The sequence below is a fragment of the Ursus arctos genome, unplaced genomic scaffold (assembly GCF_023065955.2).
Source record: "Ursus arctos isolate Adak ecotype North America unplaced genomic scaffold, UrsArc2.0 scaffold_21, whole genome shotgun sequence".
Lineage (NCBI taxonomy): Eukaryota > Metazoa > Chordata > Mammalia > Carnivora > Ursidae > Ursus > Ursus arctos.
Window position 1 is genome coordinate 14,643,363 of NW_026622886.1, and position 25,325 is coordinate 14,668,687.

Genomic DNA, 25,325 nt, shown 5'->3' on the forward strand with positions numbered 1-25,325 from the left:
CTTCTTTGCTGATTTGGATACCTTTTATCCCTTTTTGTTGTCTGATTGCTGTTGTAAGGACTTCTAGTACTATGTTGAATAATAGTGGCGAGAGTGGGCATCCTTGTCGTGTTCCTGATCCTAAGGGAAAGGCTTCCAGCTTTTCCCCATTGAGAATGATATTTGCTGTAGGCTTTTCATAGATGGTTTTTATGAGATTGAGGAATGTACCCCCTATCCCTACACTCTGAAGGGTTTTAATCAGGAAAGGATGCTGTATTTTGTCAAATGCTTTTTCTGCATCTATTGAGAGAATCATATGATTTTTGAATTTTTCCTTTTGGATAAAATCTAAGACACCGATTGATTTGCGAATGTTGAACCACCCTTGCATCCCAGGGATGAATCCCACCTGGTCATGATGGATAATTCTTTTAATGTACTGTTGGATTCTATTAGCCAGGATCTTGTTGAGAATTTTGGCATCCATATTCATTAGGGAAATCGGTCTGTAATTCTCCTTTCTGATGGGGTCTTTGCCTGGTTTGGGGATCAAGGTAATATTGGCCTCATAGAATGAGTTTGGTAGCTTTCCTTCTGTTTCTATTTTTTGAAATAGCTTTAGGAGAATAGATATTATTTCTTCTTTGAATGTTTGGTAGAATTCCCCAGGAAAACCATCTGGTCCTGGAGTTTTGTTTTTTGGAAGGTTGTTTATCACTGTTTCAATCTCTTCATAATTAATTGGCCTGTTTAAAAAATCAATTTCTTCCTGTTTCAGTCTTGGTAGTTTATAGGTTTCCAGGAAGGCCTCCATCTCTTCCAGATTGCTTAATTTATTGGCATATAGCTGTTGATAAAAATTTCTAATAATTCTTCCAATTTCATTGGTGTTGGTTGTGACCTCTCCTTTTTCATTCATAATTTTATTAATTTGGGTCCTTTCTCTATTCTTTTGGATAAGTCTTGCCAGTGGTCTGTCAGTTTTATTAATTCTCTCAAATAACCAGCTTCTAGTTCTGTTGATCTGCTCTACTGTACTCCTGGTTCTAATTCATTGATTTCTGCTCTAATTTTGGTCAACTGCTTCCTAGTGCGTGGATTAGGCCTGTCCCTCTGTTGCTGTTCCAGCTTCTTGAGGTGAGAATATAAAAACTGCATTTTAGATTTTTCTATTCTTTTGAGTGAGGTTTGGATGGCTATGTATATTCCCCTTAGGACTGCCTTTGCAGTATCCCATAGGTTTTGGACCGTTGTGTTTTCATTCTCGTTGGTCTCCATAAATTGTTTAAATTGATTTTTTGATTTCCTGGTTTATTGAATCATTCCTGAGCAGGATGGTTCTTAGTCTCCAAGTGTTTGAGTTTCTTCCAAATTTTTCACTGTGGTTGAGTTCCAATTTCAAAGCGTTGTGGTCTGAGAATATGCAGGGAATAATTTCAGCCTTTTGGTATAGGTTGAGACCTGTTTTGTGACCCAGAACATGGTCTATTCTTGAGAATGTTCCAGGGCATTAGAATAGAATGAGTATTCTTTGGTTCTGGGATGTAGTGTTCTCTATATATCTATGAGGTGCAACCCGTTGAGTATGGCATTCAAAGCTCTTGTTTCTTTGTTGATTTCTTGCTTAGGTGCTCTGTCTATTGCTGATAGTGGAGTGTTGAGGTCCCCTACTATTAATGTATTTTTATCTATATGTCTCTTTATTGTGGTTAAGAGTTGGCTTGTGTATCTTGCTGCTCCCCTGTTGGGAGCATATATATTTATAATTGTCATATCCACTTGTTGGATACATCCTTTAAGAAGAATATAGTGCCCTTCTGTGTCTCTAACTATAGTCTTTAGTTTAAAATCGAATCTGTCTGATTTGAGAATTGGTACCCCAGCTTTCTTTTGAGGTCCATTGGCGTGAAAGATGGTATTCCATCCCTTTACTTTCAGTCTGAATGTATCTTTGGGTTCAAAATGAGTCTCTTGTAGACAGCAAATGGATGGGTTATGTCTTTTTATCCAATCTGCCACCCTGTGGAGTTATGGGAGCATTTAGGCCATTTACATTGAGACTGATTATTGAGAGATATGATTTTAATGATGCCATGTTGCCAGTAAAGTCTTTGTTTCTATCGACTGTGACTTTCTGTTCTGTATCACTCTTGGGGCCTTTTTACTTTTATAGAACCCCCCTTAATATCTCCTGTAGGGCTGGTTTCGTGGTTACGAAATTAGTCAATGACTGGCTATCCTGGAAGGTCTTTATCTCTCCATCAATTCTGAATGACAGCCTTGCTGAATAAAGGATCCTTGGCTCCGTGTTTTTCTCTGAAAGAGCTTTAAAAATGCCCCCCCACCAACCCTTTCTCTCATTCCAGGTCTGTGTAGACAGGTCTGACATAATTCTGATACCTTTGCCTTGGTACGTGAGAAATTTCTTTGCCCTGGCTGCTTTGAATGCTGTATCCTTGGATCTAATATTTGCAAAATGCACTATGACGTGACGTGGCGTATATTTGTTGTGGTTGAGCTTGGGAGGTGTCCTCTCTGCCTCTTGGACGTGAATGCTTGTTTCCTTTGATGCTAGATTGGTGAAATTTTCAGCTACAATTTGTTCAAATATCTCTTCTAGACCTCTGTTTTTCTCCACCCCCTCAGGGATGCCGATGATTCTGACATTGGAACGTTTCATTGAGTCAGTAATCTCCCGTAACCTACATTCTTGAGAATGGATTTTTTTTGAGCCCTGATTCTATTTTAGCTTTCTCTTCTACTAACCCATCCTCCAATTCACTGATACGTTGTTCTGCCTCATTCACCCTGGCCGTCAAAGCCTCTAGTTTTGACTGCATTTGGCTCATAGAATTTTTAATTTCTGCCAGATTCGCTCTCATTTCCGCCCTTAGAGATTCTGTATTCTCATTAACATTTCATTAATACTTTTTTCAAGTCTACACATTATCTTGAACATTGTTACTCTGAATTCCATTTCTGATAATTTGGTTATATCCATATCCATTAATTCTGTGGCAGAGGCCACAGACTCATTGTCTTTTCCTTGCTGGGGGGGATTTCTCCTTCTCATCATTCTGATGAGGGGAGGTTGCGGGGTTGTCCAGAGCCCACATTATTGACCGGGACCCAGGCAGTGCGCACTTTTTTTGTAGGGATCTTAGGGATGTGGGCTTCTTGATTTTTCGGCCTGCCTTCTGGGGGCGGGGCCTGCGCGCCGATACTTGGGCAACCCTGTTTGGGTAGAGTCTCCGTGTCCCCTGCGAGGGGGGATGGGGATGGGCACCCTGTGAGCCGGTCTTTCCAGGCTTTTGTTCTCTGGTGGCTTTCCCTGGCGGTTTGCTGTGCCTCTTCTGAGAGTCAAAGCAGCAGTGGCCGTATCTCAGCCTCTGTCTCAGAACAGATGGATCGCGGACCGTTCTCCACTGATGTTCTGGCCACTTTAATTCTGTTTCTGTTGGTGCTGCTCAACCCTGCAGCGTCCTGGGATGTCTGCCCCATACCCGGCGTCCCAGCCCTCACTTCTAGGGCCGGTGCGTCTCTGTCCATTGTGTTTATAACACTGCCCGCCACCAGCCACCAGCCACCAGCTGCTCCCGCGCTCCGGAGCTCCCGGTCTCAGTCTGGTTCCAGTGAGCGCACCGGAGCTCCGTTTCAGTCTGGGTGCGCGCGTTCCCCGGCTCACGGTCTCAGTCGGCTTTCTCGCAGGTGCCGGTCCGCGAGTCCGCCCGCTCCCCTGAGCAGGTGGCTACTGCTTCCCGGCGCCCAAATGTGGTGGCTCCCTCCCCCTTCCGTTCATCTTCCGATATCTGTGCGTGGTTTCACGGCTCCCCGCTTCGTACCTCAATACTCAGCGCTGGAGATGTTCATTTGTAGAGATCCAGATGTATCTTCTTGCGTCTCATGCTGATTCCGTGGGTGTTCAGGATGGTCTGGTACCTATCCAACTCGACTCAGGGGACCGGCTGAAAAAGGGGTCCCCTACTCCTCCGCCATCTTAACTGTAATCTAAGTGTCCAACTCTTGATTTCTGCTCAGGTCATGATCTCAGGGTCATGAGATGGAGCCCCGCATCGGTCTTCTTGCTGGGCATGGGACCTGCTTAAGATTCTCTCTCCCTCTGCCCCTTCCCCTGCTCATGCATGCCTACCCTCTCTCTCAAAATAAATAAATAAAAAGTAACCTTCACTTACACCTATCAAGATGGCTACAATCAAAACCGCAAGGAACAAGTGTTAGTGAGGATGTGGGGAAAAAGGAACACTTTGTGCACTGTTGGAAGGAATGCAAACTGGTGAGGCCACTGTGGAAAACAGTATGGAGGTTCCTCAAAAAATTAGACATAGAATCACCCCTATGATCCAGTAATTGCACTACTGAATACAACAACACTGGATACTACTGAATTGCACGAAAGAATACAACAACACCAATTAGAAAGGATACCTGCACCCCTATGCTTATTGGGGTATTATTTATAATAGTCACGATATGGGAGCAGCCCGAGTGTCCGTTGATTGATGAATGCATAAAGAAAAAGTGGTGTGTATCTACAATGCAGTATTATTCAGCCATAAAAAGAAAATGAAATCTTGCCATTTGGAAGGACATGGATATATCTAGAGCATATAATGCTAAGCAAGATAAGTCAATCAGAGAAAGACAAATACCATATGATTTTGAAATTTAAGAAACCAAATGAGCAAAGGGGAAAAAAAGAGAAACAAACCAAGAAACAGACTCTTAAGTATAGAGAACAAACTAATGGGTACCAGAAGGGAGGGGTGGGCAAAATAGATGATAGAGATTAAAGAGTACACTTATAGTGAGCACTGAATAGTGTATTGAATTGTTAGATCACTATTGCACACCTGAAAGTAATATATTACTATATATTAACTACACTGGAAATAAAATTTAAAACTTACAAAATAAACAGTAACCTTAAATTTTAAAAACCTGTTATCATTTTGAGAATAACATTTTCATAATTTACATGTAATCGGCCTAGATTATTGTTTTAACCAAAAATTTTTTTACATAAAAATGAATAATATAATGTCCCGTTTGTTCACGTATGTGAGAATATTAACAGGTAACCTTTTAATGATTTATTTTGGCTTTAGTGCATTATATTTTGTTTTGGTTTGTTTTTCCAGTGAATATGGCTTTGCTGAGAAAGTAGTTGAGGGAATTACTGTTTCTGTGAATTCCATTGTTATCCGCATTGGAGCAAAAGCTTTCAACGCATCCTTTGAACTTTCCCAGCTAAGGATCTATAGTGTAAATGCAAACTGGGAACATGGAGATTTAAGATTTACACGTATTCAAGATCCACAGAGAGGAGAGGTAAACATTTTTTTTCATTCTTTGTTTAAAAAATCTTTTAGTTACTAATAAATAAAAGAGGACATTTTAAAATAATTACTTCTTGTAGTTACCTAGATTCACATATTACATTTACTCTTGCCTTTTAACTATACTTTTCTCTGTATTTCTCTTAGTTATTTAATTTAAAAAGTGCATATTTTAGTGTTTTTACTGTAATGTTTCAATTTATAGAGTTAATGAACCCCATTTTTAATGAACCCCATTTTAACTTCTCAGCTACTCAGAATTCAATTTTAAATTTACAAAAATACACAAAACTAAACATACAAAATATACAAAACTAAACTGTTGTTTATATTTTTCTTGTTCACATGATTCAAATGCTCTTTGTACTTTATATCAAAATTAAAATAATTTTATAAATAATGACTATAATTGAAGATATGTTACTGAATTTGTGGTAACTATGCAATTTTAAAAAATAAAAACATAGTGAATATATCTAGAGTGTCATAAGAAAATTAGTAAAGACACAAAATTTTATTTAGCTTCTTTATTTAGCTTTTTTGTTTTTACAAATCTACGTGTCTTTCATTCTGTTTTGCTTGAGTAACTGAAGCTAATCTCTTTGTTCTCCTTAGGTTTTGACGTTTAAAGAAATAAATTGGCAGATGATTCGAATAGAGGCAGATGCTACTCAGAGTTCACATCTTGAAATTATGTGTGCTCCTGTTCGACTAATAACCAACCAATCGAAAATCAGAGTCACACTTAAAAGAAGAGTAAGTCAGCAGGGTTACCTTTTTGGTTCATGTGATAATTGAGAGGAAATTTTAAATAATTTTCAGGTGAAACATTGGAATATTAAAGGAAAATAAAAGGAAATATAGTGCCTAAAGCAGTATTTGAAGAAATATAGTGTAATAACGTTTTTCAGTTTTCTTGATTTAATACTTAGATTTTTACTTTTGGTAAATTTAATAGTTTCTCCATTGCCAAATATTTTTGAACATTAACTGTCTTATAATTTCATTTCTTCTATTGAATTTTATTTAGGAATGTGTAAACAGCAAAACCTCTATTATCAGTAGCCAAACTACTAGCTTTTAGAAGGTTATTAAGATATGAATGGTAATTTAGATAAATAAGGAAGATAGTTACTTGAAGATATCAGAAGTCAAGAGTTCACCATAGATTGTAATGAAATTTAATGAGGGAGTAATGACTTTTTAAAACATGGCTCAATTAAAGTCTCAACAATATGTTTTATATCATTAGACACAAATAAATATTCTAAATTGAAAAAATTTTTTTCAGAGTATAATGCTTAATACAGTATTGTGGAAATGTGGTTAAAATAGCATTTCAGTTTTTAATTTTTGTGCTTTCTGTACTAGAATTAGCACAATTAATATAGGTAATTTTATGATTTATTAGTTATAAATGCAGAATTAAATTATATAAGTACCTGTACCTGTATAATGTCCATCTGTTAAGGTACAGGAATTTATTAGTCTTTTTTACCACTGTATCTCCAATACAAGGAGATATTCCTTCTATAGGATAGGAGCACAATAAATATTTGGTGAATGAAGGAAGGATCCATATTTAATTTCATTCAGACATTTTAAATATTTTTAAAACAGTGCATTGTAAGTTTTATGTCTTGGCTTAATTTTATTAATCATTTTCTCTGACAGTTAAAGGACTGCAATGTTATTGCAACAAAGTTAGTTCTAATATTGGATGACTTGTTATGGGTTTTAACGGATTCCCAGTTGAAGGCTATGGTACAATATGCAAAATCTCTTAGCGAAGCAATAGAAAAATCAACAGAACAAAGGAAGAGTATGGCTCCTGAACCTACGCAGGTATGCTTTTAAGAGGAAAAACGCTTAATATGTAAATGGTTTAAAAATCAGAACGGTTAGTTGTTTTCTGTGTGAAACAGATTGTAAGACTTTGAGTCCAAGAATCTCTTATCTAGATATCTTACTGCATAATTTTCTACACATGGAATCTATATGGAAACATATATTAAGTGTGTTTCTGTCTATATCATGCTTATTTTGTTTGGAGTTCTGTACTAGGCACCATTGTTAATGATAACATAAAAGTATTTGATGTTATAAATACTTCTTTTCAGGAAGTAAAATACAACTTAAACTTACTAAAGTAAGGGCAAAAGGAAAAAACCTGGGTATAGTCAAGGGAGAAATGTGAGAATTAATATTGCAGAAAGTGTAAAACCCTGGGGAATTGCTGAAGTTCAGCACAAAACTGTTAGCATTGTATCTGTTTTTAATAAAAACAAGGGATATTGTGAAATCCTATTTCTACGAAGCTATTTCTTTGGAAACAGAGTAATATATCTGAGATATATAACTTGTTGGTGATCTGGTTTGGTACATGGAAGTAGCATACATTTTAGGCTTTCCTATGACTATTGAATTGGCATTAGTTACTATCTAGTTACTATTTAGGTAGGAACTCAGGGCTAGACACTGTAGATGTAAAAATGAATATTATCTGACCCTGTCCTCAAGAATCTCAGAGTATAATGGGAAGTCAAATATAAAACAAGTCATTGTAGTTCATCTTAAATACTAGAGTGCAAATAAAAAGGGGAGTGAAGGAACCATGGAAGCATAGAGAAGTTGTAGTCAACTGCCTGCATAGTTTGGAAAGGTTTCACAAAGAAGATAATGAAACTAAGTCTTAAGAATGAGAAGGTCACAGTGAGGGAAGGGGTATGTCAGATGAGGGAATGGAATCTGCAAAAGTATATTGTTAAAGAGCATGGTATTTTCTGATAAAAATTAGTTTAGCGTTACTAGAGAAGTCTTTTTGAGAGTTACATACACATGCCTCTCGGATGTACACCTTTCCACGTTTTAAGGAAATTGAGTTACACATATACTACTCTTCTCCTACTTGACGAATGAAAGGCCTTCTTACTTCTTACTCATTTTTACTATGATGGATTTCTCCAAGAATAGGGGGAGAAAAAACTAAAAAAGCTTGGGGTGACAAGATGGAGGTTATTTGAAATACTTTTATTCATATTGGAAGTCAGTGACTAATGACAAAGTAAAAAGTCAGATGGTTTCTACTTCCACTCTTTTGCTTTCAGTACATTAAAAAAAATTTTTTTTAAAAGATTTTATTTCTTTGAGAGAGAGTGAGTGACAGAGAGAGAGAGTATGAGTGGGGGAAGGTCACAACGAGAAGCAGACTCTCCGCTGAGCGGTGAACTTGATGCAGGCCTCCATCTCAGAATTCCAGGGTCATGACCTGAGTCAAAGGCAGACGCATAACTGACTGAGCCACCCAGGTGCCCCTGCTTTCAACACATTTGAAGGAGGATTTATACATATCAGCTACTAGATTATTAAAAATAATTTTTAAAAAATCATTTCATGAATCCTGGCATGTAACTTGAAGGAATTCAAAGAATCACATCATATTGCTAAAATAAAATTTTCATTCCAGTTTACCTATTTATATGAATAATTTTCTAGAGCTTTTAGCCACAAAAAGAAATAAAGAATTAATGGTGAACCTTGTATCATTCTACCAATAAATAATATTTATCCAATGAGATATCTTTATAGTTCTCTGGGGGAACCTGATTTTTTTAAATTAATTAATTAATTAATTTATTTATTTTTAATAATATTTATTTTGTTATATTAGTCACCATACAGTACATCCCCAGTTCTTGATGCAATGGGGAACCTGATTTTAAAAGTTTGATGAGCAGGGGCGCCTGGGTGGCTCAGTCGTTGAGCGTCTGCCTTTGGCTCAGGGCGTGATCCCGGCATTATGGGATCGAGCCCCACATCAGGCTCCTCCCCTGGGAGCCTGCTTCTTCCTCTCCCACTCCCCCTGCTTGTGTTCCCTCTCTCGCTGGCTGTCTCTCTCTGTCAAATAAATACATAAAATCTTAAAAAAAAAAAAAAGAAAGAAAGAGAAAGAAAAGTGTTTGTAGAGAGATTGATGTTTATGTTTTCGTTTATATCAGTATTTTTGTGGATAAAGAAGATAGAAAACATGGTTAAAGAAATACAGGAGAATTTTTTCCTTCAAAATAGTACAGTCATAAATATAAATAGTAGTCTGTTAAAACTTTGAAAGTAGAAGAACATAATAAGTGATTTGTCTTGGGGCACCTGGGTGCATCAGTTGGGTAAGTGTCTGACTCTTGTTCTCAGCTCAGGTCTTGATTCACAGAATTTAAACCCTGTGTTGGGCTCCATGGGGGGCTTGGCGCCTACTGAAAAAAAACCCTAAAAACAAAAATAAATGATTTGTCTTATGGAAATTACTTTGACAATTAGTAAAAAAAATTTTCTCAAGCCCTTAGAATTTAAGCCTTCACAATTATATTTCATCTTTCCTTTTCTTTAATTACTGTGGGTCTTGATCATTTTCTTTGAGAAATTCTCATTTACTGAGTATACTTTGAAATTCGTTTACAGGTAGTTCTTAATAGATAATGTGTATATATGTGTACATACAAAATATATATACTTTAATTTTCCATACATCACTAACTGTGCATTTATTAATGAATTGTTCTTAATTAGAAACTTTTTAATATTTTTTGATGAAAAATTTGGTCTCTATTTTGTTAATTATTACCAAAGTTTCATGTACAGTTCTATAGCTTATATAACAGATGATCTTACAGTATGCTTACATATATAGAATCATTTTAGGCTGTTAGGTTCACATCAGTCTTTATAGTTCAGCAGTATCTATGCTTCTTCATTTTTTTTGTTGTTAAGATTTTATTTACTTATTTGACAGACAGAGAGACAGCCAGCGAGAGAGGGAACACAAGCAGGGGGGGTGGGAGAGGAAGAAGCAGGCTCCCAGCAGAGCAGCTGGGAGCCTAATGCAGGGCTCAGTCTCAGGACCCTGGGATCACGCCCCGAGCCGAAGGCAGATGCCTAACAACTGAGCCACCCAGGCGCCCCGATGCTTCTTCACTTCGGGGAGAAAAGAATTTGACTTCAGAGTCTATTATAAATCTCTTCTGCTTTCTGGCTGCTTCATATATCCACATTCAAAGGACATGCTGCATCTCTTATGAGCGCTTACAGTACCAAACAGTATCACAAGCACTTTAAAAGAAGTAATTTATTTTTGCAGGATATATAACAGTTTGTACAGCTGATGTATACAGGGCTCACGTTTGTTTCTCTTTTCTTTCTTTTTTTTAAAGATTTATTTATTTATTTATTTGACAGTAGGGGGTTGGGGGGCGCTGTACATGGTGTGGGAGGGGTAGAGGGAGGGAATCTTCAAGGGGACTGTCTGCTGACTCCACACCTGATGCCAGGTTCCATGTCAGGACAGGTGAGATCATGACCTGAGCTGAAACCAAGAAATGGAAATGTTAAACCAAAATAACAAAATGAGGGATCCAGGTTAAGTAATAAGCAAAAGAATAGAGAAAAGTGTCTTCTAAGCTTTTTTACATTTCTTACTGTTTATACTCCCTCATAGAATAAGCTGAATTATGTTATTTAAGGGGAAAACTCCTCCACTGACTGAGCTACCCAGGCGCCCCTGTTTCTCTTCTATTATGTAGAACTGATATTATTTGAATAAGCTGCCTTTAATAGTTAATAAATATATTTTCTAGAATAAGGGCTATCAATATAACTATTCAGGTATTTATTAAAATACATTGGTTTCATATTCGAATTGTATAGTTCTCCAGTTTTTAGATTTAACTTTATTCTCATATAATTCAGAAAATATTTGGAGGAATTAAGTTATTGATAGAAAATATATTAGCTTATTTTTCACGACTTCATTACTACAGATGTTTAAGTTTTCTTGCTTGTGGAATTTCAAATATTTAACTTGAAGTGATAAGGCAGTTCAAATCTTTTAGAGCTCTACGGTAGCCCCATCTGCCCAACAAGTGAAGACACCACAGGCCTCAAACGCTCCTGATCTAAATGATGCAATTGTGAAACTATTCAGTGACTTTGACGTTAGAGAAACCTCTCATCACTTGGTGATTTCTCATCTAGATCTACACATATGTGATGATATTCATGCTAAAGAAAAAGGTAATAAAAGCTGCTTATTGCAAACTACTTTGGTTTTTCTCGGATTTCCTACAACACTGGATTGTTTATCATGTGTAATATATAGTATGTCTGGTATGATACCTGGTCATAATTTTATCATTTATATGAGACACATAGAAGAAAGTTGTAATTTTAAGCAATATGTATTGGTATGAAATTTTATTTTGCTGTAGTACTTAGCATGTCAGCACAATTAATTGTTAACTAGTATTTCACCAGATACTACCAGTAAAATTAGGTTTAAAAAAAAATCAAGGACTAAATAGATGACATCCTTGGAGGATGATGAAATATTAGACTTGCCTTTGAATTAACTTTTTCATAATTTTGAAATTGTCTATAAATTAAATTTGAGTCCATACTCAATTCATAATTATTTGTACACATGTTTTCCCATGGTGGTCTGTCTGCATTTTTCTGACCCCATGTACATGTAAACACAGCTGTGTGGCTGTTTACCATTTCTTGTGTCTCTTCGCCAGTAATCCTCCCACAATTTGCCTAGGAAGCTAAATTCCAGTTAGTAAGTTTTTTTTCTTTACTTTTAGCTTTTGTTTTTCTTATTCTTCCTTATTTAGTAGACACAGGTAATGGAGTAAATGGGAAGCTGCTGTTGGTCGCTTTGAAAATCTGTGCTTCCGTAATATAGGCACTAGGCATTTCTGTTTCTCCATTGGAGAGTGTTCCTGCTCCATAGTGTTGGGAGGACTCATCAAATGGGCCTTCTCCTAGGACAGTAGTTCTCAGACTTTGGTGAGCTTGAGGATCAAGCTGAGGATCTCTTTAAAACCAGGATATTTATATCTGACTAGTCTACCTCAGACCTGATTCTCAGTCTGTATCTGTGAAAATTGTTGCTCTATATTTTTAAAGTTGAAAGAGTAAATATTGAGACTGATCTGGATATTTAGCAGAAGTTACCCTGCCTTCATCAGATAAGGCAGCCAGATTTCAGTGACTAGATGAAAGAGTGGAACAAATAGGTGAGGAAGGTTTGGAGTTTAGAGAAGGATTTGTTCTCTTTTCTTTTGTGTACCTTTGTGTCATTTGGCTTAAAGTTGTCATCTTCTGCTTTAGTTAGGTGAAAGGAAAATGGAAAAATTAAAATAATCCAAAATAATAAAATGAGGGGTCAAGGTTAAGTAATAAGCAAAAGAATAAAGTGTCTTCTAAGCTTTTTTTTACATTTCTCACTCTTTATAGTCCTTCATAGAATAAGCTGAATTATGTTATGTTTCCCAAGGGGAAAACTCCACCAAAATATTTCCCTTGTCATACAGCTCTGTTCTAAAATCCAGAATGTTCTGAAATGAATTATATTCATTTGTACTTAGTTGTATATTAATTTGTATTTTCCTTACTTCCAGTTGACTTATTCATGCTGTTTTAAAACTTGATTTTTATGTTGGAGTCACACTGAGTTGTGATCCTCTTCTAATCATCATATAGCTGTGTTAATTTGGACAGTTTACCTAACCCAATGGGCTAAATTCCCCCTCAGTGAGAGATAGGATGATATGGTATAGTGGTTAATATTTCCTGGGTTCCAAACCAGCTCTATATTTCTTGGTTAGTATGACCTTGGTCTATTTAATTACCCTCTTTGTGTCTCAATTTACTTATCTAGAAAATGGGGATGACAATGATAATAATAATAGTATCTATCTCAGGGTTGTAAGGAAGAGTAAATGAGCAAGTATGCTTAAAGTATTTAAAACAATGCTTGGCATATGGTTAGGGCTGTAAATATAGAAGTTCTGCTCTTTTTGTATCCTCACCTTTTGGCTTGGTACCTTGCAAATAATAGGGGCTTAATAAACACTGATTTGATTGAATTGCATTTCCTGAAATCCTTAATGTATTATCTATGATAACGGAGAGACAGTTAACCACTGCTTAGACTGTGAATATGATAAATGAAGTGTTTCTGATACTTGCTTAATGTTTCTTTCTCTCAATTCCATTTTTTTTTCTTTTTCCAGAGTCAAATAGACGTATTACTGGAGGGGCTATGCAACTGTCTTTTACACAGCTAACTATAGATTATTACCCTTATCACAAAGCAGGTATGTATAACAATTTCTTTAACAGACGTAAATCTTGCTTACAAGTTATATAGACAGTTTCTCTCATTTCCTTTTGTATTTATTATTTGTCTTAATGTAATTAATTTCATTTTGTATTTTGTTATTTCGTTTTAATTTAATGTATATTTTTATTTTTTATTATTTTAATTCCAGTTAGGTAAGATACCGTATTATATTAGTTTCAGGTGTACAGTATAGTGATTCAGCAATTGCATACATCACTCAGTACTTATCACAACAACTGCACTCTTCAATCCCCATCACCTATTTCACCTAACCACCATCCACCCCCCTCCCATCAGTTTGTTCTCTATAATTAAGAGTCCGTTTCCTAATTTGTCCCTTTTTTTCCCCTTTGCTCTTTTGTTTTGTTTCTTCAATACCACAAGTAAAATCATATGGTATTTGTCTTTCCCTGACTTATTTTGCTTAGCATTATACTCTCCAGCTCCATCCATGTCCTTGCAAATGACAAGATTTCATTCTTTTTTATGGCTGATAATAGTCTTGGGCTGCTCCCACATCGTGGCTATTGTAAATAATGCCGTAATAAACTTAGGGTGCATATATCCCTTTGAATTAGTGTTTTTGTATTCTTTGGGTAAATACTCAGTAGTGCAATTGCTGGAGCATAGGGTAGTTCTATTTTTAACTTTTTGAGGAACCTCCATACTATTTTCCAGAGTGGCTTCACCAGTTTGCATTCCCACCAATAGTGCAAAGGGTTCCCCTTTCTCCACATCCTTGCCAATTACATGTTGTTTCTTGTGTTATTGATTTTAACCATTCTGACAGGAATGAAGTGCTATCTCATTGTAGTTTTGATTTACATTTCCCAGATGATGAGTGATGTTGAGCATCTTTCATGTGTCTGTTGGCCATCTGATGGCTTCTTTGGAAAAATGTCTGTTCGTGTCTTCTGCCCATTTTTTAATTGGATTACTTGGTTTTTGGGTGTTGAGTTCTATCAGTTCTTTATATATTTTGGATACTAACCCTTTATTGGATAGGTCATTTGCAGATATCTTCTCCCATTCCATAGGAATTGCTTTTAGTTTTGTTGATTGTTTGCTGTGCAAAATTTTTTATTTTGATGTAGTCGCAGTAGTTTATTTTTGCCTGTTTCCTTTCTTCGGGAGACATATCTAGAAAAAAGTAGCTATGGCTGTTGTCAAAGTGGTTACTGCCTGTTCTTTTCTAGAATTTTTATGGTTTCAGGTCTCACATTTAGGTCTTTAATCCATTTTGAATTATTTTTGTGTTTGGTTTAAGAAAGTGGTCCAGTTTGTTTCCTTTGCCCGTTGCTGTCCAGTTTTCTCAACAACATTTGTTTGAAGAGACTGTTTCTTTCCCATTGGATAGTCATTCCTCTTTTGTCAAAAATTAATTGACTGTATAGTTATGGGTTTATTTCTAGGGGTTTTCTGTTCTATCGATCTATGTATCTGTTTTTGTGCAAATACCATACTGTCTTGATGATTACAGCTTTGTTATATAACTTGAAGTTCAGAGTTGTGATGCCTCCAGCTTTGCTTTTCTTTTTCAAGATTGCTTTGCCTATTCGAGGTCTTTTGTGGTTCCATATAAATTTTAGGATTGTTTGTTCTAGTTCTGAGAAAAATACCTTTGGTATTTTGACAGGGATTGCATTAAATGTGTAGGCTTTGGATAGTATAGACATTTTAACAGTACTCTTCTAATCCATGAACATGAAATGTCTTTCCATTTCTTTGTGTCTTCTTCAGTTTCTTTAATTAGCGTTTTATAGTTTTCAGAGTATAGGTCCTTTGCCTCTTTGGTTAAGTTTATTCCTAAGTATCTTATGGTTTTTGGGGCAATTGTAAATGGGATTGATTCTTTTATTTCTCTTTCTGCTGTTTTGTTATTGGTGTATAGAAATGCAACAGATTTCTATACATTGATATTCTATCCTGTGACTACTGAATTCGTTTATCAGTTGTAGCAGTTTTTTGCTGGAGTCTTTCAGGTTTTCTATATATAATATCATGTCATCTGCAAATTGTGGAAGTTTCACATCCTCCTTGCTAATTTGGATGCCCTTTATTTCTTTTTATTGTCTGATTGTTGTGCCTAGGAATTGCAGTACTATGTTGAATAAAAGTGGCGAGAGTGGATATCCTTGATTTGTTCCTGACCTTAGTTAGGGGAAAAGCTCTCAGTTTTTCCCCATTAAAGATGATGTTGTTCACTGTGGGTTTTTCATGTGTGGCCTGTATTATGTTGACGTATGTTCCCTCCAAACCTACTTTGATGAGGGCATTTATAATGAATGGATGTTGTACTTTGTCAGATGCTTTTTTTGCACCTGTTGAAATGATCATATGGGTCTTAACCTTTCTCTTTTTAATGTGATATATCACATTGATTGATTTGCAAATATTGAACCACCGTTGCAACCCAGGAATGAATCCCCACTTGTTCACAGTGAGTGATTTTTCTAATGTATTGTTGAATTCAGTTTGCTAGTATTTTGTTGAGGATTTTTGCATCTGTGTTCATCAGGGGTATAGGTTTGTAGTTCTCTTTTTCAGTGGTATCTTTACCTGGTTTTGGTATCAAGGTAATGCTGGCCTCATAGAATGAATTTGGAAGTTTTCTTTCCTTTTCTATTTTTTTGGAATAGTTTGGAGAACAATAGGTATTAACTCTTCTTTAAATGTTTGGTAGAATTTGCCTGTGAAACCATCTAGTCCTAGGCTTTTGTTTGTTGGGAGTTTTTTGATTACTGATTCAGTTTTGTTGTTGCTTATCAGTCTGTTCAAATTTTCTTTTCCTGTTTCAGTTTTAGCAGTTTATATGTTTCTAGGAATCTATCCATTTCTTCTAGGTTGTCTGATTTGTTGGCATATAGTGTTTCATAGTATTCTCTTATAATTATATTTCTGTGGTCTTGGTGGTTATTTCTCCTCTCTCATTTGTGATTTCTCCCTCTCCTCCCCTCCCCTTCCCTCCCCTCCCCTCTCCTCCCTTTCCTTCTCTTCTCCTCTCTTCTTTTCTCCTCCCTCCTTTTCTCTTCTTTCTTTCTTTCTTTTCTTTTCTTTTCTTTTTTCTTTTCTTTTCTTTTCTTTTCTTTTCTTTTCTTTTCTTGGCAGCAAATCAGAGTTTATTGAGTGCTAGTAAAGTTTATTGAATGATAGAATATAAAGCTCCCGAAGAAAGAGGGACCCAAAAGCATTGCCCTCTTTTATTTCTTCAAATGAATTTCCTGCCTCCATTTCTATCTCTTCTTTTTCTGTGACTCCTATAATATTATGTTTGATGTTACTATGTTTGATGGAATCACTGAGTTCCCTAAGTCTATTCTCATCTTGCATAAATTTTTTCTCTCTCTTTTGTTCAGTTTGATTACTTTTCATTAATCTGTCTTCTAGGTCACTAATTTGTTCCTCTGCTTCTTCCATCCTGCTGCACATTCTACCAGGTGTGTTTCTCATTTCATTCATTGAGCCTTTTATCTCTGCTATGTCATTCCTTATCTCTGTGTGAAGGGTCTCACTCATGTCTTCCACTCTCTTCTCAAGTCCAGTGAATACCCTTATAATCATTACTTTAAATTCTCTGTCAGTCATGTAACTTATATTTGTTTCGCTTAGCTGTCAGGCCATGCCCTTGTCCTGTTCTTTTACTTGAGATAAATTTCTCTATCTTCTCATTTTATCTAAGTCCCTGTGCCTGTTTCTCTGTGTTAGGAAAGTCAACTATGTCTCCTGTTCTTGAGGGTAATGGTCTTATGTAAAAGAGGTCCTGGAGTGCTCTGCTTTCTGGTGTTCCCTGTTCGCCAGGTCCTGGTGCTTCTGGGAGTGCTCTGTTGTTGTTTCCTGGTTGCTTTATCCATCAGGCCAGTTGTCTGCCGAGGCTCTCTTTTCCTGTTTTTGGCAGTGTTTTGTCCCTGGCCTGAATATGGAGCATTTTAGCTAGGTATGCTCTGGTCTGCTTGTGAAACAAGACCTGTTGCCATGACTGCCAGAACAGAGGCTCTTCAAAACTCCCATTTAGGGAGATGCAGTGTGAGCAGGGGTTTGGGCGGGTCTTCTGGGGAAGGGGGTCCACTGCACTGGGACTGAGGCAAGTATGAGTGAGAGGGGCAGTTCCACTGGAGTGTGTGGAGCAAGGTTTGATGTAAGCAAGTTGGGTAGTGAACGTCCACACTAAGCTGATTCCTGCAGGTTACCCTGTGCTTATGCTGAGCAGTGTGGGAGGGAAGTGGTGCTTGCCCGTTCTTTGTTCCCAGAGGGGTCTCTCCATGAATGCTTTCTCTCCAGGACGCAATCCAAGATGAGTGAATAACTTCTCTAACGTATGCTTCAGGTGCTCTTCAGATTGCTGTTTCCATGCTATATGTTTGTGGGTTCTTTGCCTGCCTTCTTTACAAGAGCTGCTTCAGTGTCCTCCGAGCTTTCCCACAGCCAGGCATGCTGACCTTCAGAACTCCAGGCTTTAAGCCTTGTTGGTTGCTAGAAGTCATGAAGTTCGGCCCCTCTTGCTTTCCAAGTCAGCTGCTTATGGGGATTCATTTTTCCCATGTGCTCCCCTGTGTGGTTTGTATCTCACCTGTCTCTGTGACTGTGGCTCCCTCCCTAACACAGCAGCCACGATCTGTTTCTCTCCCAAACCCTGTCACCTCACTTTGTACCTTCTTCAATGTGGCCTCTTCTCTACCTTTACTGTGGCATTCTGCCAGTCTTGAGGTCAATTTCTGGGGTATTTAGGATGATTTGATAGTAATCGAATTGTATTCATGGGTTGAGGTGAGCCTAGAGTTCTACTCTACTGCCATTTCTCTCTTTAATTTAATTTTTTAAGGAAAGAGACCAAGACATTTGTTTTTTATCTCCAGTAATATCTTAGCAAGAAGATATAAATGCCATAGAAAATATTTATGCATTTTATAGAGTTTTATGTGATTATTAGAAAGTTAATTGTTAGCATTTGTCAGTATTCTAAATAATTGATTAAAAACTTAAAATCAGACTATGGAAGACATCTTTTGTGCTATTTTATTCTGTTCATTGTGGCAAAAGTAAGTTATTAATATGTTTTGAATTTTAAAAATTAGTTTATTATTAGTATATTTAAAAAATCAAGAAAGAATATAAAGTAAAAGGATAACAATGATTTTAGCTACATTGTAAGATTCCTGGAACGTTTTTTTAACTTTACTATATTTTCTAAGTTTCATTAATAGATTTTTTACACTTGATTTTAGTGAAAAGCCTGAGAAGTAATACGTAATATACTTTTGAATAGTTGAATATTGGTAGGTTTTTTCTTCCAAATAATAAAATCAAAACGTATATATATTTATGGCCAAATTAAGTAATTTGACCATATGCCAATCTGCATTTGGTGATATGTGGCTTTTTTTTTTTTAATTCACAAAAATAAGAACAAGTATAATGAATTTTTCAGGACTTTACGAAAGTGATAAAAGTTTCTGTTCATGAATTTCCATCTCCTACTCTTTGTTATTTCTGTATCTGTACCTGACAGAATTTAAAGCTTTAACTATTTGTTTTGATTTTTGTTGGAAGACTTTGTTGTATATTCTGTTCTCCTAATTTGTGAGTTACTTACATATACATTAAGTATTTTTTAACTACAGAAATAATTCATATATTGGAAGGTAAAACTCTTAGTCATGAAGATTTTATTTTCTTAGCCCTTTTACGTACATATTACTTTTCTCAGTTTTTGCTGCAGAGAAGCCTAATAATCCTGATTTTTTATTTTTCCTCCAAAAAAATCTATATAGGTATAGATATATCTATATCTTTATGACTAATGTCTATCTTGAGATATTTTATTTGAGATATTTATTTAGTGTTTTAATAATATTCATCTTACCATTTTAAGGATAGGGTTTATTAGCCACTTTGTAATAAATCTTTGATGAAAGGACTTTTTTCTGTGATAGTATTTTCTGGGGTTCTTTGTAACGGAGGTATACCAGGTGGTTGAATATTCAGTGAAGGTTAACCAGTGGTGCTGTTTGTAATTGAAACTTTGAGTGATGTTCTACCAATGGTGGGTCTTGATAGAAACCTTTTAGATAATTTGCTTTTGACATTCTTTCCCTGAATTCTAAATGTTTTGCTCATATTTTCTGGGTAGGTTAAAAGCTCTTGTAGGTGACAGGTGCTCCCTTGAGAAAGACTCCCTTGGAAAATGAATAAATCTCATTAGAAGCAGTTCTATAATAAAACAAATGAAAAGTGTGCATTTTCCAGTGAAATACCTGTCATTCATTTTACAGGAGATAGTTGTAATCATTGGATGTATTTTAGTGATGCAACCAAAACAAAAAATGGATGGGCCAACGAGTTGTTACATGAATTTGAGTGCAACGTTGAAATGCTTAAGCAGGCTGTAAAGGATCATAATGTAGGTTCACCTCCTAAATCCCCAACACATGCCTCTCCCCAGCACACACAAACAGGTATTTTACCTATAACAACATTATGGCATTCCCCTGGTATTAAGTGTCTGTGTGTGTGTTTGTGTGTGTGTGATCATAATATGATATTTTTTGTGGATAAGTATTATGTTTAATTCATATCTGAAACTTCTGAACTTTATTCGGAACATAGGATTATAGACCAAAGCACTTTTTAAATTAATATGACCAATAAGAATATTATCCAGATAGAATATCTGAGACTGTTAAATGGCTAATAGGTCTCTTTTTTTACCAAGAATTTCAGGCAAAGATTACTGTACAAGAATATCTTAAATGTGATGTAAGTATGATTCATGTTTAAGGAATAATCACACACACAAAAGAGGAATCATTGCAATAACTTACATTCCTACATCAGTTTATATATAAAGTATTTTCACAGGTATTATCTTATTTGACAAATTATGAGTTCATGTATATTTCTAATAGCTGTCTTAATAATAAAAAAGTGACTGTTATAAAAATAATTTTGCAATAAATTGAAAGGTTTTTTCATTTCCCACAGAGAAAGACTCAGCTCTGAAAGGGACTTCCAGAACACCTTCAGTATTATCTCAACAATCCAAAGCTAAGTTAATGTCTAGTTCTGTTGTGGTTAGACTTGCAGATTTCAATATATACCAGGTATGCTTTATTTTTTAATTAGATCTTCTGATAAACACCTTCTGCAGGCATCTCTTATAAATTCATGCCACCATTTTATTTAAAAATATCTCGACTGGGGGCACCTTGGGTGGGTTAGTTGGTCAAGCGTTCTTCTCTTGATCTCAGAGTTATGAGTTCAAGCCTTGCATTGGGCTCTATGCTGGGTGTGGAGCCTACTTAAAAATTAAAAAACAAACAAAAACCCCACATCTTGACCAGTTTTATGAAATAGCTAAACTATACAGAAAATTTCAGTTCATTAATTTTTGTTTGTATGGTTGCTCAGAATTAACCAAACTGTGAGGTTAAGAGCGTAGTCCTGCAGACTGCCAAATTTGCACAAGCCTTCTTATAACAATTGCGAGTTCAGGAGTCTCCTCTAAACTACCTGTGGATTCAAGAATTAGAATAACTCGCAGAACTCACTGAAATTAATTATACAAAGAAGCACATTTATACTAAGAATTATTATTACAGGGAAAGGATATAAATGAGATTTAACCAAGAAAGAGAACCTGAATAGGGCTGGGAAGGTTCCAAATTGAAACTTCGTTCTCCTCAGGACATGTTAGCTTCCTGGCATGGATGTGTAACAATATGCATTAAGTATTACCCTCGTAGATGAACTCAGTCTCTACGTAGATTAATACCAGGTTACCCAAAGCCCCCACCCCCTAAAAACTACTAAGATTATCAAGTCTGGCCAGCCCCACTTACAGTCATCATTGTAAGCATAAACTATCAGTTGAATTTAGAATTACCTCCCAGCAGCAGGGATAAAGGCCAGACCTCTCTTTAGAAGGCCAAGTTCCTTATTACACAATGCTCTCAGTGGAAGAAACTAAAATACTTTTTTTGTCTTACTGAACTACCAAGTATTGGCTATTTTGTGAACATAACTTCATGGCTAAGACCTCTGTCCCATTTATATTCTTCAGGCTGTTATCATAAAACATGGTCTAATATTGCGATCCTTGATACCAACAATAGAATATATAACATTCTTAAGTAAACAATTTCAGATAATGTGTTCTCATCTGTGAATTGTTGTGGTTCATTTTGATAAATTTATTTTTATTTTACTCTGGTTTTCATCTGGGGCTGATTTTACCCCCTGGGGACCTTTGGCCATTTCTGAAAACAGTTTTGGTTGTCATAACCAGAGGGGGTTGCTGCTGACATATAGTGGGTAGAGAGCAGTGATGCTGCTAAACATATTAACAAGGCACTGGGCATTGTTAGCAGTGCCCACAACAAAGAATTATCTGGCCCAAAATGTCAATAATGACAATTTTGGGAAAACTCAGACAGTTTTTTTTTCCTATTGTACAGTTGCTTCTTGTTTTACATTCCATGTATACTGCATCTTATTTGAAGCTAACTTTAAATTATAAGATATAAATAAATACATATGAAATTGGAGAGGGGAATCACCCATAATCCAAAGTAGTTGAGGATGAAATACAGTAAAGAAATCCCACACATACAAATACACCAAAACAAAATAAATAAAAATAACTGGAAGAAAATAGAATGTTTATCCCAATTTGAATAACTTTTTATCTGTTGAAGGAAACAGGAAGTAAGCTATTATCTATTACAATAAGATGTACTTTGAGTTGAAAAGGATTCGTTTCCATATATGCAGAGAAGAGCTTCTTAATTAGATAATGCAAGGAACTGACTTAAATTTATAAAGACTGTATAAGTATTCAAAAGGTTTATAAGCAGTTTAGCCAACATGAAATATAAACTGTTGAAAAACTATTCTACTTCATATGAGGAATATACATGTTTGTTGAATAAATGAAAAAAATTAACCTTGAATTACATCGCTGGGTATATACTAAATAAGTACAAATAAATGAAATTAATAAAACTATTGGTTGAACTTTGGGGAAATTGGTATGTACATTTTGTATGTAAATTTGCTGTTTTGTGGGAGAGAGTGAAAAAGTGCAATAAGAACCTTAAAACTTGTAGTCTTTTTATTTTTTATTTTTTTATTTTTATTTTTTTAAAGATTTTATTTATTTATTCGACAGAGATAGAGCCAGCCAGCGAGAGAGGGAACACAAGCAGGGGGAGTGGGAGAGGAAGAAGCAGGCTCATAGAGGAGGAGCCTGATGTGGGGCTCGATCCCATAACGTGGGGATCACGCCCTGAGCCAAAGGCAGACGCTTAACCGCTGTGCCACCCAGGCACCCCAGAACTTGTAGTCTTTTTAGAAAAAAAAGAGATGAAACTATTTGACAGAAGCATTTCGAGTTGTATTATAAGTTAATTTTTATTGTAGTAAAATATGCATAACATAAAATTTACCATTTTAACCATTTTTTAAGTTGAATTATAATTGAGAGGAGGAAGGCAAGATGGTGGAAGAGTAGGGGACCTCATTTCATCTGGTGCCTTGAATTTAGCTAGATAACTATCAAATCATTCTAAGCACCTATGAATTCAACCTGAGATGTAAGAGAAGAATTGCTGGAATTCTGCAAATAGAAAAGCCACCACTTTTTGCAAGGTAGGAGGTGCAGAGAAGTGAATCTGAGGTGGGGGGTGGGGAGGGGTTGGGCAGGGGAGGAAGAAGGTTCCATCAGTGGGCTGCCGGAAAGTGATGTAGCAGCAGAGCACAAAATCAGAACTTTTAGAGGTCTGCTCCAGTGAGAGATGTCCCTGCCTGAAAGGTGCTCAGTTGGTGAAGCAGGGCAGAATCCTAGATTGGACAGTATATTCTCAGGATCCCTGGGGTCACAGAAAGAACGGTAGGAGTGTGTGTGTGTGTGTGTGTGTGTGTGTGTGCCTGAGCCAGAAGATTTCCCAAGCATTGGAGCAGGAAACCGGCTACAGTCAGCGAACCTGGGAGTGGGCTCTCAGCTTGGTTTGCCATAAACCTTGAATAGTGGCTCCACAGGTCCAGTGCTTTCCATGCCAGGGCCCTGCAAAGGGCAGAAACGCAGCAACCCTCTGCTTCCCCCCGGAGGGGTGGCACTGGTGCACACATGATCTGGCAACCACTCTCCATGCAAGGCCCTGCAAGCGACAAGCCTGTTAGAACCCTCCTCCCTTTCTAGGGGATCAGTGCAGGTGCACACCACAGGAGTCTGCAGAGTTGGTGCACACAAAAGTGAAGAGACTTTTCCCTGACGGTTTACTAAAGAGAGGAGGCAGCTATCATTGAGCTCTGGCCCTGGAGATCCAGGCGCGGCCATTTTTATTTTCATCCTCTAATGCGTCATAGAAATCCTTCAGGGGAGCAAAAGCCACATAGAGCAACCCAAAGCAGCTTAACATTGAGCCTGGCCCTCCCCCCCCCCCCCCCCGCAAGGGGCGGTGCAACTCCTCCCCAACAATGACACCTGAGAATCTGCTCAGCAGTCTTCTCTCACAGAAGACCAGCTGGAGCATCAGGCGAATACCAAGTTTCCGAGAGCACACAGAACTGCAAAACTCCAGCACTAGGGGAAAATAGTACATACAATTTGAGGTTTCTTCTCCTGATTCTTTTATCTTTCTGTTTAAAATTTTCCTTTTCAACTAGTTTCTTATTTTACCAATTCTGTTTTTAAGTCTTTTTTTAACTTTCATTTTTACATTTACATTTTATAGATATATTCTTCATTTTGGTTTCCTTTCACTGTATTCAATTTTATTCTTGTATATATATGTGTGTGTGTGTGTGTGTGTATGTATGTAAAGATACAATTTTGGAATTTAGTGTCTTCTAACAAACAGACTAAAATACACCCAGGACCAAGCGGATCGCCCTGTTTTGTCCACCTGGGAGATTATATTCTCACTTTTCCCCCTTTTATTTCCTTTCTCTTTTCGTTTTTGGTTTCTGACCTCTTTGAATTTGTCTAGCGTGTATTTCACTTGGGCCATGATTGATATCTTTGGTTTTGTTATCACATTCATCCATTCGTGTCTGGGAAAAAATGGCTAGGAGGAGGAATTCACAACAAAGGAAAGAACGAGAGGTAATACTCTCTGCCACAGATCTAATTGATATGGATATAAATAAAATGTCAGAGGTGGAATTCAGGATAATGACTATAAAGTTACTAGCTGGGCTTGAAAAAAGCGTAAAAGACACCAGAGAATCTCTTAATGCAGAGATAAAATCCAATATTATGAATAACTGTATGCCAGTAAATTAGGCAATCTGGAAGAAATGGATGCATTCCTAGAGATGTATAAAGTACCAAACCTGAAACAGGAAGAACTAGAACACCTGAACAGATCCATAACCATCAAGGAAATTGAAGCAGTAAGCAAAAATCTCCCAACAAACAAGAGCTCAGGGCTGGATGGCTTCTCAGGGGAATTATACCAAACTTTAAAGAAGAAGTAATACCTATTTTTTGAAGCTGTTTCAAAAAAATAGAAACAGAAGGAAAACTTCCCAACTCTTTCTATGAGACCAGCACCACCTTGATGCCAAAACCAGCCAAAGACCCCATCAAAAAAGACAGTTACAGACCAATATCCCTGATGAACATGGATGCCAACATTCTCACCAAGATACTAGCCGATAGGATCCAACAGTACATTAAAAGGATTCTTCACCGTGACCAAGTAGGATTTATTCCTGGGCTGAACAGGTGGTTCAGCATTTGCAAATCAATCAGCATGATACATCACATTAATAAAAGAAAGGACAAGAATGATATGATCCTCTCATTAGATGCA

The 25,325-nt window shown here is 36.6% G+C and overlaps 1 protein-coding gene across 3 annotated transcripts in view; it reads left to right on the forward strand.

The window, feature by feature from the left end:
- BLTP3B (bridge-like lipid transfer protein family member 3B) overlaps positions 1-25,325 on the forward strand; it is a 104,146-nt gene that overhangs the window by 40,701 nt on the left and 38,120 nt on the right. For all 3 annotated transcript variants that reach the window (XM_048217782.2, XM_044384491.3, XM_026499831.4), the window contains 7 exons: positions 5,142-5,331; positions 5,955-6,095; positions 7,014-7,184; positions 11,222-11,402; positions 13,406-13,489; positions 19,785-19,967; positions 20,494-20,612. In XM_048217782.2, coding sequence (XP_048073739.1) covers positions 5,142-5,331; positions 5,955-6,095; positions 7,014-7,184; positions 11,222-11,402; positions 13,406-13,489; positions 19,785-19,967; positions 20,494-20,612 — 1,069 coding nt within the window. The remainder of the gene's footprint in view (positions 1-5,141; positions 5,332-5,954; positions 6,096-7,013; positions 7,185-11,221; positions 11,403-13,405; positions 13,490-19,784; positions 19,968-20,493; positions 20,613-25,325) is intronic.